Genomic DNA, 14,138 nt, shown 5'->3' with positions numbered 1-14,138 from the left:
GTTTTAGTGAAAGGAATCTCACATAACCCGGGCCCCCCACTCTGCCCCGCTCGGGTACCATTCGCAAGGTTTCTACTATGGGAAAAAATATAATTAATATTGGGTTTTATCTACCAAGTTGGGATTGCACAAAACCCTACAAACAAGTAGTGGTTAGTCATCGTCGCTATTTAATAAACAATACTTAATAACATGAAATAATGAGTATGAATAAGTATCTTTGCTTGTGTATTAGTTAACTATTTACTGGAAAACGTATATGTATAAATATTTGTAAGTGAAGAATTAATCTTTGTCTTTTGTAATTTATTGTGAAAGAAGGTGTTCTTGTGTAACTAATTTGCGTATGATAACACCAAAGTTCTTTCATTTTTATTTCATTGTTAGTTTTGACGTCAAGCAAACGTACAGTCTATATGATGTCGTCGTCGTTTTTTGCAATAAACACAATTTACAATTGTTTTGAAATTCGTCATATTAAAGACTTCTCCGTCTTTGTCGCCCCACTAATCCCTGAACTTGATATCTCACAAGCACAGCACTTGTTTCAGAAGTTAGCTGCGCGTTACCTTCGCTTGGTTTCACATTACAGACGTGATGAAACTTTCCGAATGACAAAACTTTCGTATTATATGAGAGTGTTGAACTCTTAAAATACAGATTTTCTAAATGCTACACATTTGTTTTCCTTTTCTTGAATATTAAGTTAAATTATTTCTGATATTCCTTTCTTTGCTATATCAGGGTTTCTTTATGTTCACCGAGATTCTGAGGTTCTTTTGTAATTTCCTATTTATACATGAATTAGGGTCACGAATATGTTGTTACATGGCTGAAGTTGGTGACAGTTTTTGGATTATCATGACATTTTATAGCTATTAATTACTGATGACAGTTAACTTGGTTGTAAAGCTTTGTGCCAGCCTGGGTATTACCTTTTGTTTTGTTCTAATTTGAAGGGTGGACCGGAGAATTAGAGGCAAATGAGATGTAGCATCTGAGTTTAGTCGAGGTTGGTGGTGCATTGGAAAGGGATGTATATCTCTTACAGTGTCAATGTATGTAGGCGGTGGTGAGCACTTTCTCTCGGTGACCCTTTTAGCAGCCTGCCTAGCTGTTTAAAATAAAATATAAATATTGCCAACCAAACCTTAGCTTTAAACCAAAACTAAGGTCAGATAAATTGGTACAAGTAAAAAATAATTACACGATCTCACTACTGGACCCACATTAAACTTATAAACATTTTATACTCCACCTCAAACTCTACAACTGCAAAAGGTACTAGTTATTTTAAGAGTTGAATATTTTTAGCCTAAGTGTTTAAGCAAAGCCGGCATTAGGGCTTGAAAAATATTTTAGTACGGCGAGTAAGGTAGTGTAATAATAAACTAAGTGAGAATTTTTAACGTCCAACTAAAATATTTTCGCATTTTGAACTCATAACTTTTCTTACGTGTGCTGTATAACTTCATAACTATGTTCCATTTTATTTTTAATTCGTATTAACAAATTCATAGTTTTGTAGTTTTACTGTACAAAAAAATTTGTTAAAGTACAAAAATTCCAACTCAACGAAAAGTCGAAAAATTACACAAGGGCGATCCTTATTCAGTCATTGTGATAGGTGTTAGGGCTTTTCGCGAGCACGTCTGGGGAGGTCAGCAATACATATCAATTTGTGTTCCGATTTGAGAAGTGAATCAGCCAGTGTAACGGCAGACATTAGGGACATAACATTTTAGTTCCCAAGGATATGATTGATGATTGACGTTGTAAGGAATGCTTATATTTCCACTGAGAGTCTCGTGATAGAAAAATTCCAATAACTCTTCATTGGCCCGACCCGGTGATTGAACCTAGAACCTCGGCATCTGCACCATTTTGAGTCATTTGATCAAAAATTCCTTAAAGCAAGAGTATAAAAATTAGACTATGTACTTTTAGACTACTGAATTCCTTCTTGGTTTAAACTATATTCTTTTAGTTGCTAATAGTCAGTTATTATTACTGATTTTAATAATGTGTGTGTTTTCATTTGGTGATGAAGTTTTTGGAATTATATCCATCGATATCCTAACTAATGATACTTTAATTTATTAACTTGATATACCAGATCAGACGATTTTCCCTTTTACAAAATATAATTGATTATATATTTATTGTTTAGGTTAGAATTACTTTTTAATAAAACAGCACTCTGGTTATTATTTGCAAACCAAACATTTACGAATTGAGTGTTTGCCAATCTTTTAAAAATATGTTTACAAGAGATGTTTTGAATTAGAATAGTTTTTATAACATGTTCTAAAATAATCATTTTTTGACCGTATTTTTCAAACATTATCGAACCAAAAAAAGCCTCATATAATATTGATGAAACATATTGCATAAAAATATTGGAATTCAAAATTTTCCATCCATGTAAATAAAAAAAATCATTTTTAAAGTAAATTTTTATTTATATTGCAAAAATACATTCGTGCGCAAAAAACTATTTCCGTACGCAAAGTGCTAAAAACAACACGTTCAAAAACTAAACTAGAATGTATCAATTCTCAACGACTATATACCAAGCGTATACTCACTGAAATATATTAAAACCCCTGTACAGGTGAACCTGCTATTAGGTCACGCTACGCCCGTCTGACTGTACTTGTGCCGCCTGAACCACCAAAAATTTTACAAGGGAAAGTGTTCTCTCTGACAGTGGACCGAATGATCTATTTGGAATGCGAATCTGTTGGAGGGAAACCGCCCGCTGAGGTGAGTAATTGTCAACAACTAAAATTTTATCATAGCAAATTGATCTTTATTACTATCACGATAAGCTAAATAATAATAATTTATACTCAATTTCAAATGATAAGGTATAGTTTGGTGTGTGTTTGTTGCAGTTATTAAAGAAATAACACGAAAGGTTATAAGTTCTAAATTTAAACATGAATGTAAAGATATTAATTTTGCATAAGTTATATAATTTACATATAAACAAAGAACTAAATTAATTTGCAAAACGTGAAAACGTGTGCTGGTTCTTTTATTATTTAATCAGGCTGTATTGGACGTTCTGTACTTTAAAACTCGCAGTCGAAAATAATAACTGTTTTAGTCTCTATTTGCAACTAAAATATGAATATTTTATTATTACCTAAAATACAATATAATTAACAAGATTTACATTCTATTAAAATAATCAGAAAGTATTTTCGTAATAGGTTTTTAAATATCGCTTGGAAAAATATTTATTTCAAAGGCGTATGTTTACAACTAATTAATGTCAGCTAAATTTTTAGTCTCGTCGAGTAAATGACTCGCAAACATTTTTGTTGCTTAAATTAACGAGACTTTAAATACAAATGGCTGAACTTTTACCCTTTTCTAACTTTGCTTCAAATTTATTAATTGCTACAATTTTTGTTTCAACTCTTAGATTTTTAATTTGTTTTATCTTTTTTACTTCATCATTATTAGGTCTTTTAATTCCATCGTATTCAAAATTATCTTTAACTTTAATAATTTTATCAAAATATAACTTGCAGACTACACATATACAACATATAAAGTCTAAATTGTGCCGTCTCAGCGAAATTTTCTCAATTGACGTAACGAATTATAAAAACTGATGTTGATTTGAAATGATGTTATTTTGTTTGTAAAAGTAATAAGTTCAACGAAACATTTAATCCATTTAAATTTAGTGAATAGATATTTAGCCCGCGGGACAGGATACAATTAGGAGTTAAATTGAATATGATGTCGCGACGAAACAGGAGTATTCCAGCGAGAATAACCTTTTAGAGCTTGAAATATTTACAGCATGCAAACAGTCCAGTGGTTGTGGCTGTCATTATTTTATTCGCTTGTTTAATAAAAGATTCGTGCCATGTGAACATTTTAACGTTGGAATAAACTCGAATAGGTGTCATATTCATTTTAATTGTTCTTTGTTCGTCTTCATCAAGATATGTAAATAATTTGTAACAATTTCTTTGGTAATTTAATTTATATTTTGCGTACTATGAAATAATATTTATTTAGGGTCTGATCTAAAAGCTGATCCTAATATAGTTTTAAAATTTAATTTCTCTTACTTGTAAGGGAACACGATATGTTTAAACAATCAAAGTAATATTTATGTCTTAGTGTGTGTAATATTATTTTATTTTTGAAGATTATTAGCAAATTTAAAAACATAAATAGAAGTATTCTATTGCCTTCAAAATAAGCGTAAAGCTCGAACAATAGCTGAGTAGGTCATGGTCAACTTTACCCCTTTTAAAACAAGAATATTATATCGAACACATTTCCAAGCATTAAGTTTTCGTATAAAATTGTTATACATACAAAAGTACATCATTGAAGAATATAAAACGGAAACAAACAATTTATACATAAATGACGAAGGGAAAACAGTATCTTTTCCTGTTTGTTAACCGAATTTGTTTTGTATGGTCGCCATAAACGAGATTAAGTGTGATTTGAATACAAAATAGAAACAAACGTAATATATTAATTTCAACCATGATACGAACATGCTTTTGCAAAACACTGCAAAATAATATAACGACCCAATTATTTCATGGACTTAAATTATATTGATATTGGGTAAACTTACATTTGATATCATTTTAGGTAAACTTTAGATAGTATCATTAATTTTGTTCAATTTTAGATCACGTGGGTGGACAGCAACGCTGGGGTTTTGACGCAGGGTGTGACGTATACCGTGGAGCCTATGAGTGATGGCCAGAGATTTACAGCGAGGTGGGTAATTTAAGCGTCAACATAGCAACCTATAAATATCAAAGAATCTTATGTATCAATCTTTGGTGCTTCGAGCTCATGTTTATCTCGTGAATCGGTTCTTCTTTAATGTAAATTTGGCTTTATACGCAAACATACTATCATTTTTACAAAATTATTTGTACACTTTAATATAGAAATTATATAACTAATATATTTCAAGATTCATAAAATCAAATTGATATAAATGTTTCTTTAAATATTATAAATTAATGTTGATGTCATTTGTTATCAGGTCAGTGATAAGATTGCCTCCAAAACACGAACATAACAACCAGACGTTTACATGCCAAGCTCAAAACACAGCTGATAGAGCCTACCGAGCTGCGAGTATAAGAATTGAGGTAAGATATTCTTTATTACACCACTGCCTTTAGGCGCTGCAAGAAATATTAACCAACCTGTATTACGCCAAGGCACTACCAACCTTGGGAACTAAAATGTTATGTCGTTTACGTCTATAGATACACTGTTATTATAATAGGAAACTTAACTGTTGAAAGTTAATTCGAAGTCAAAGGGATAGCCTTACAAAGTTTTCCTTCACTGAATCCGATATGAATTAGAAACATTTTAGAACTTGAAATATAAACAGATCTCTTTCGTCTTTCAACTAATGTTTCGGTTTAAATTCACGTGTCTTATTCACAGGGACATCCCCTCTATCATATTTCGTTAAACATAGAAACAAAACATAAAATATTGACGTTTGTTGATAGAGTAATTGATGAATGGGTGGTGCCAAAATAGACTGGTTCGCACGTAAAGCTGCACCCATATACGTAACTGTACAAACATAACACGAATATATCGATGATTTGGATCTAACCTATTAAATAATAATATTTTTGAAGGTACCAATATTTCAAAGTTAGGTCTAACGTCATTTTATTACAGATTTGCAAAAGATAATTTACTTTTAAAACATTTGAATTAGTCAATTTGTACCATTTAAATGTTTTCTCGTAAATCATTTGAAACAATCGCGTCGGCTTTGTTTATTATCGACGTCCAATTAAAAGTTAGACGGTTTGTCTAATCTTTAAAGAATTCCGTAATTATTTTATTATTGCCATGTCCAAAATGCGCTTCAATTTATTTGGCTTACAAATAATTTCTTTGTTGAAATTAATATTAAAATATCTTGGGCATATTATATTTTGCTGGATATTTGATAGAAGACAGTAACTTGCAATCTCTATCGTTTTAATAAAAGGAGTTTCATGATAAGCTCTTTTCTTTTAAGATTTTTTGTAAAGTATGACTTTTTATAGGTTTCTAAAATAAATCAATCATAACACGATTAAGTTTGCAAGTGCAGGTAATCCCCTGACATTGATGATTAATATACTTCCTGTTATGAGTACATACACAGTCCTTTATCAACTTTGTAAAATATATTCATTCGTATTAGCGAATTAATCGAAGCAGAACAAATCAAGTAATTAAAACACATCACATCTGATTTGAGATACGATATTTCATATATTTTCCAGCTATCATAATCTACATGAAACCAGAAGACAGGATTTATTAGAAATGCCACACAAAGTATTAAAGCTAGAAACAATATAACCTAAACTGTAGGTACTTTTAGTCATATTTCAAATTCGTATATTATTTTCATTTAACAGAAACGAAAGTTGATCAGTATAATTATATCAGTCTTAATAGTATTTATTTACACTCTTAAGTTACAACAAATAGAGGCGTGGATATTCTAAGAAAAAGACGAAGCATTCAAAAAAAAAAAACGGCTCCGACACCCAAATCATTTTGATTAGAGCAAACGAGTGATGATTATACAAAAATAGTTTTTACCTTCAAATGACTCCGTTGCGTAAAATCAGTGGAGTTCTGTAAGGAAAGAATTTCAAACTCACCACCAAGTCATATCATTGAATCTCAGATATTGGATCGATATCGATATAGATGTTGAACTACAATAATTATTGAATTCAATGTACTATATTATATATACTTATCAAATTCTGTGATGACCCACTCGTCTCGGGCAAGCACCACTGAATTCGTGTGCTTAATTTGTTTTTATTTTATCTCGTGCTCTGCGCTAAAGGAAAAAACCTACAGGTGGTAGATAAGAATCTACTTATCTACCATTGTATTCAGCTTGGCAGACCCTCCCTCATAAGGGAGAGAGGGTCCAGTTGGACATTAACATACAGTTACTCTTTACTTGTACGCATCAAAATAGTATCGCCTCAAGTTATACTTTAACATTACTTTAGATCACGAGTAAGATGGAAGTTGTTTTTTAACAGAATATCAATGCTTAATAATCAAAATCATTATGTCAACTAATAAAAATAAAAAAAAAACAAAGTTTTCGTATGAAAACAAGGCAAGAAAAAAGACAAATTTATTATCAGATGAATTTCATTGTGTTATAAATTCATTTGCCATTTCTGACGTTTATGCTCTGTGTATGATAGAAAAGCGCGAATAGAAAGAGATGAGTATAAAAATCGATGTTTACGGCGTTGTACTGCATATTTTGCACTGGCATTATTATGGAATTGGATGTTCCTGCGGACGGAATTTAAAATTAGGATTTATTTCCATATAAAGCGAGTAATAGGAAATTATTATTATTGTACATTGTTTCATTTATATAATAGCATTATTTATTAAAATCATTATGACTTCGTGTTTGAATAATACTGGTCTCGCATTAAAACAAATAACGTTTTGCATCAGCTTAAAGTCCACAACTGGATATTGGTCTCCCCTAATTGGCGCCACTTCACTTGGTCCTAAGCTATTTGGATCCAGTGATTCTCTACAGTTATTTTCAGGTTATCAGTGTAACTCATTTAGTTCTTGTGCACTTTTTTGAGCGGTGGTTGCTATTCAATGGCTTATAGTGCCCAGTTCCTATATAACGAAAAAGTACAGAAGTTTCTAGAATGTTTTTTTTTTTTAATTAGATTAGGTAAATCTCAGATTATATTTATATCACAAATCAACGTGTACTTATGGCATGAATTTACTTTTTTATAAATTAACATTTGGTTTTTATCAAATCTTCGTAATCCTTGAAATTCCAACTTTTCTGAAAATTATAAAAACGATCTAATTCTTGGAATTCTGACGAACAAAGCGGTTAACCAATAGACAATGGAAGAAATATCAACGTATGTTTACACCTTCAATGCCTATGATATGCCATATTTCTTTATCTTCATCTTTAAAAGAATCTCTAACTATAATTCATTCATCTGAGGAATCTATATGATGATTGCCAGCACGCTGTTCCAATGTGGATGTGACTGTGATACGTGCACATTTTTCTTCGTGATGAAATTAAATAGTGGATGGGTGTTCTACCCATCATCATCTGAATCGGTTCTTACACATGCTTTAAATAAACAAAAAAACCTTTTTAGATATGATGGATAAAGGTGAAAATGCTGAGTCAGAGGTATCGATCGCTCGCACTGTACCAAATCCTTACCTACCTCATTACTGTCACGTTACGAGCGCGGCCTTGTGACATCGTTAGTGAATTGTGTGACTGCAAATTGTACCATTTTACATTTCACTTGGCAAGGGCATGTATTGATTGTGAGTCTGCACAATTATTGTCAATACTCGAAAACGCTTCGACAAGTATTTGTGACTTGGTTCTGCGGTTGATCATGTTGAAACTATCCTTGGGACAGTCAATTGCCGTGGAATGTTCTCGAATGAATTTTATCAGTTTTTTGTTTTTATTTTTTATTTTATAATAAAGCGAAACTGAGTCTTGTGTTTTCAGACAAGTACTTATATTATTGTTAGTTGATATTGTAAGGTAATTCTCAGATAGATATGTGTATATATTTTGTGATCGTAGCCTGTTGGTGCTCTACAAAGCCTTTACAAGCAAAACGGTTCGGAATGTTAATTCTACCGAGAAAAAACGACAAGAAACTTGGTAATTACTCTTTTTTTTCAACATTTGAGATCTTTAGTAAATATACGTATAAAAAAAATATATGTACATATTTAATAAAGGTAGGTATTCTAGTATTGCACTAATTGGCTTGATGTGAACACACGTGCTAACATAATGTATTGTTTTGTTCCTTCTTACGTATTCCTCGCTCGTATTTTTCTTTCCGAAGCCTTTTTGTTGAATGTGTAGGGAATTTAGGTATTCCGTTTGTATACAAAAAGGGTGAGACTGTTCCTACATTATTTATATAGTTACGAATGGGAAAGTTGAACTCGGATGGCTTATTTATATAGGGACAGATCGATAGGGCGAAATCTGTGTTTGTGGGTGTAGTAAAGATTAAATGCAGAAAAGCGAAATTCACTGCAAAAGAACATCTGATGACCTAAAATTACAAGCAATATTGACTGTAAAAGTTATGTCATTTAAAGGATACGCGCATCAAAATAGTGTATCAACGTATGTCGCTTAATTAAAAGAGCCGAGATGGCCCAGTGGATAGAAAGCGTGCATCTGAATTTTCATGTGCTTAATTTGTGTTTATAATTCGTCTCGTGCTCGGCGGTGAAGGAAAACATCGTGAGGAAACCTGCATGTGTCTAATTTCAACGAAATTCTGCCACATGTGTATTCCACCAACCCGAATTGGAGCAGCCTGGAGGAATATGCTCCAAAAACCTTCTTTTCAAAGGGAGAGGAGGCCTTAGCCCAGCAGTGGGAAATTTACAGGCTACTTGTACGTTACGACATGTATGTATGTATGTCGCTTACAACATTACATTAGTGAGCATTTATAATATAATACAATAAAGCTGTTGTATTATTGATTCATTGAGAATATATTTTATGTTCAAATTATGGAATAATGTGGTTTTTCCGCATCCGGTTATCGACCAAATATCTAATGTGATTAGGTGAATTTTGGTTTAAAAGATGTTAATAAAATTGTTTTATTTATAATTATTCAATTATAAATATGTGCATTTATAAATAAAAAAAATTCAATTTTAATTTCAATTTTATTAAAATTCATATCAATATGATTTAAAAAAAAACAATTCATATGGTTAAATGGTCGTTCAAGTCGTCAACAACTCGATAAAAAATAAATTCAAGTTCAACTTTTAGTTTCAATTAATAATTTTTCCGATGACGTGTCGACACGGGAATACGTTAGTGTTGTTTTATATCATAATAGTAATACGATCGAATTAAAAATATTTGTATTATCAAATAGTTCCTTAGTAATTAATTTATATTTTACAAGATGACAGTTACTTTGTTATTATACAGTATAGCATAAGTCATCGTTTTTCGTTGTCCAATTAATATCATGATTTTAAAACTTTTTTTTTTAAATATTTTAACAAAAAGGCAAAGGTATATATGCTTACTGGTAGCAGATGCATCTACACACGTTTATAATAATACTATTATTAATAAAACTAATAACATGATGTTGATTTAAATTTTCCTAGAGACACTCGTTGCTTCGCTTGCGTGATTCAGTTAATAATCATTAATATAAGTGTCTTATTATGACTGGAATATAGCCTTCGTTTATCTAGACATATAATAAAATTGGAGTGTCTGTATGTAATATTAAAATAACCCATTTTTACTAATACACGGTACATATACCAAAATAACATTTTTTACAATTTTGTCTGTCTGATTGTCTGTTTGTTCCGGTTAATCTCTGGAACGGCTGAACCGATTTCGACGGGATTTTCACTGGTAGATAGCGGATGTAATAAGTAGTAACTTAGGCTACTTTTATTTTAAAATTATATATAGAATAAAAATAAAATACGCTACAATATCCAAATAAATTAAATTCAAACAACGCGCACGAAGTCGCGGGCACAGCTAGTACGGAATAAAATTATGAAAGAATTATTAAAATCAGTTCCTTCGTTTCACAGTTTATTGATTACAGACAAACAAATATTTTCTCTATAATTATAAAAAAAAAATGTATTACATTCGAATCACAATTTTGAATTATATTAAATATAAATCTAGTGCGGTTTAGTTAAGTTACTGTTTTTCTAAGTGAAGGCGTAGTCATTAAATACAGATGGATATATCTTGTTCAACTTAATTTATAGAAAAATATATCAAATAATATGCCACGGCAGCTCTATTCCAGGTAGTCTCAGCGAAATGGGGTAATTAGGTTGAAAGGTCAGTTGACAGAAGGGGTTGTTACACAACATTTAAATTTCTTAAGCTCAACTTGGAATTTTCCTTACAAATGTACGTTTATATTTTTTATTCCGTACATAATAGTTTAATTTTAAATTTCTAAAGGTCACACAAAAAGTATTATATGTATATTAAAAAAGCTGGTATAAAGGATATGCCTAGAATCAGTAAGCTAGCATGAAAGTTATGTGTCAGAAGGCACGTAAAGATTACGCCTGGTCAAGCCTGCAAGTATACACTGCTGGACTAACGCCTCCTCATTGAGTAAGGTTTCTCCTCAATGAGATAGGCTCTTTTTTTTGTCAATGCTTTTTATTAATTTGTACCTGGTCTATGAATATTACATTACATTACATACATCAGCCTGTAAATTTCCCACTGCTGTGCTAAGGCCTCCTCTCCCTTTGAGGAGAAGGTATGGAGCATATTCCACCACGCTCCCCCAATGCGGGTTGGTGGTGAATATTACACTTAGTAATAATTTTATAAATGTATTATTCTTAGTAAATATTGTTGGAACTATATTAAAAGTGTTCGTATAATCTACAAAACGTAAAAATACTATTGTGTGGTTAATATTGTTTTTATTACTTTGTCGTATAATTTGAGTACCATTTTTATGCCTTATGCTCTTTTAATAGAGTTGCTATTTGAATGACTAAAACATATACATAAGTACCGAACTTCATAAAAATGAAATATTTTACGATCGATGTGTGTACCAAGTATAAAAAAATATTGTCCTTCATAGTCGTTTGAAAGATATAACCGTAACCGGTCACGAATTAACATCCTCCGGACGACGTTTTAATACTTTATAATGTTGACAATAAACTTTTATTTAGGTGTTTTGACGTTGGGAAAATATTTGGCTGCATTATGTTGGACAAGACAATGGCTCTATAAGAAATATTCGGTATCACTCATATCGCCAATGCCAACCTTGGGAGCCAAGATATTATGTCCCTTATGTATATTTTTACTCACCCTTCAAACTGGAATCCAACAATAACTAGTTTGGCGGTAGAATATATAATGAGCTGGTGGTACCAACCCAGCTACATTTGCAAAATCAAAATATACTTTATTTAAGTTAGCTTTTACAAGAACTTTTGAATCGTCATTTAACAAACTATATTAGGTGAAGCTACCGCCGTGCAAAAAGTCGTACCACTTAGTGATAAAAATGCCGCTTCCATCAGGGTCCAGTCTACATCGTGAGGAAACCTGCACATGCCGTTGCTCAGTATTTCCTTTGCATACTGAGCTTAAATAGCGTACAAATGTAAAATTAGTGATACATATAGTTATTCCACGGAAGATCTATTTTGAAGTGATAACTTCATATAGGAGGGTAAACCGCTTCGTTACGTAACGCGTTACGGCGCCAGTCTGTCTTTCTTTTCTCTTACGCATACGTCAGCGGTAGGCTGGCTACTCCTCTCCCACTCTATCCCAACCGCTAGCAGTATTTCGTACAATTTATCACTCCTGTCGGTCGTCCCGAGACGCAAGCGTATATATTTTTTTATTTTACTTAATTTATCTATGTAGGCAGAATTTAAGGCCCGTGGTCATTGAAGGCTACTATAGTTCAAATTAGATTGGTTTTATTACTTTACAATCAATTAAAATCGTTAGTGTTTAATGATATATGTAGAAAAATCTGTAAATAAAGATATACATTGCTTGTAATTTCAAGAATAATGCATTTTATAATTATACGGATGAGTATGAGTTATTCTATTGTATTAGTAATTTTTATAACTAAATGGGTGAGAATCGCTTCCACGTAAATTAAATAATTTTATAAATATTATAAAAACAAATACTTATACCTATTCCACACTATCGACATATGTAATGTCAATTTTAATATCAAACTCAGTATGATAACTCGATCATGATTAAACATACAAACACAAACAACAAACAAAACAAGAAACAGAAACTATAATATATTTAGGTACATAAGAACTAATTTACTGTCTAAATCTTGACCGCGTTGAATGGTGGCAAGAATGCTAGCAGCATTTCCCCGTTGAATCGCAATTCCGATCCTCTGGGCAAAACACGAACCAACCCTCAACTCTCCAGTGGAAGGATTTAGACAAGGTGTTACAGTGAAAAATAGTGTTAACAGAAACTTAAGCATTGTTTTATAATAGTTACCCCATTGATACGACATAGCGTGCAAGAATAGTTTCGCCCATTTCTGAATTATGAATTTCAATATTTATATAATTTATTTGAATACAAAATGTTCAAAAAATATATTATGTTCTTCATAAACGATCGTCGATTCACATATCTTTCACCAAATATCCATCCGATAATTCGGCGCTTCGACCCATGGCTGAATAGTTACGGTTTTCGGCCAAACCACTCGTACTTCTTGAACAAATCCATACAAAACTAACACCCTTACAATATTATGGTAAATATATAATAGTACACTTTGAAGTGTACCATCTATTCCATAACATCAAAGTTGTTTTAGAGAAAAGGCCCGGTTGTTTATCATGTTTTCGTTGGCCGTAAAATAAGAACCCCTTTTATGGGTTACCCAATTACATTTTATGGTTAGATGTCGGTGATACGCCTGTGATATGATGACTTTAGGTATAGTCAGTACCTTTTTTTATAATAGCCGGTAATTTTCTCGGTATCGATGTTTAAATTGAATTTAATGTAAAAGTAAATGAGGTGTTAATGATTTATGTACGGGACTATATTATAACAGGGTTAGTATATTTTGAAGGTGAATAGTTTATAGCTGGCTTGGTGTTAAAAGTAGGAAAAGTAATAATTTAAATTAAATTCTTAGTTACTTGGTGGTAGGGGGTTTTAGGTAGGGTATTAGGGGCCGTCAAATAGCAAAACTTAGTAATGTTGTGTTCCGGTTTGAAGGATGAGTGAGCCAGTGTAACTACAGACTCAAAGGAGATAACATCTTATATTCAATAGATGACGCGACTTTTAGCCACTGATTCCCAAATTTCTGTTGGTAATGGTGACGCATAACATGTGTTCGTTTTAATACGGAAAAATAAGAAATAAATACTTAAAATAGTTGGTATTTACTGTTATAATATTTAGATCTATTGGACTCCAAAACTAAAAACCAATTTTAATCATACAAAAATGTATGGTCATTCGGACCATC

The 14,138-nt window shown here is 31.8% G+C and overlaps 1 protein-coding gene across 2 annotated transcripts in view; it reads left to right on the top strand.

The window, feature by feature from the left end:
- The window catches only part of LOC125073955 (irregular chiasm C-roughest protein-like), a 92,993-nt gene that overhangs the window by 62,664 nt on the left and 16,191 nt on the right, over positions 1-14,138 (top strand). For both annotated transcript variants that reach the window (XM_047685081.1, XM_047685080.1), the window contains exons 5-7: positions 2,615-2,766; positions 4,676-4,767; positions 5,042-5,150. In XM_047685081.1, the coding sequence (XP_047541037.1) occupies positions 2,615-2,766; positions 4,676-4,767; positions 5,042-5,150 (353 nt within the window). The remainder of the gene's footprint in view (positions 1-2,614; positions 2,767-4,675; positions 4,768-5,041; positions 5,151-14,138) is intronic.

The sequence above is a fragment of the Vanessa atalanta genome, chromosome 26, assembly GCF_905147765.1.
Source record: "Vanessa atalanta chromosome 26, ilVanAtal1.2, whole genome shotgun sequence".
Lineage (NCBI taxonomy): Eukaryota > Metazoa > Arthropoda > Insecta > Lepidoptera > Nymphalidae > Vanessa > Vanessa atalanta.
This window is presented reverse-complemented; position numbering and strand designations above follow the sequence as displayed.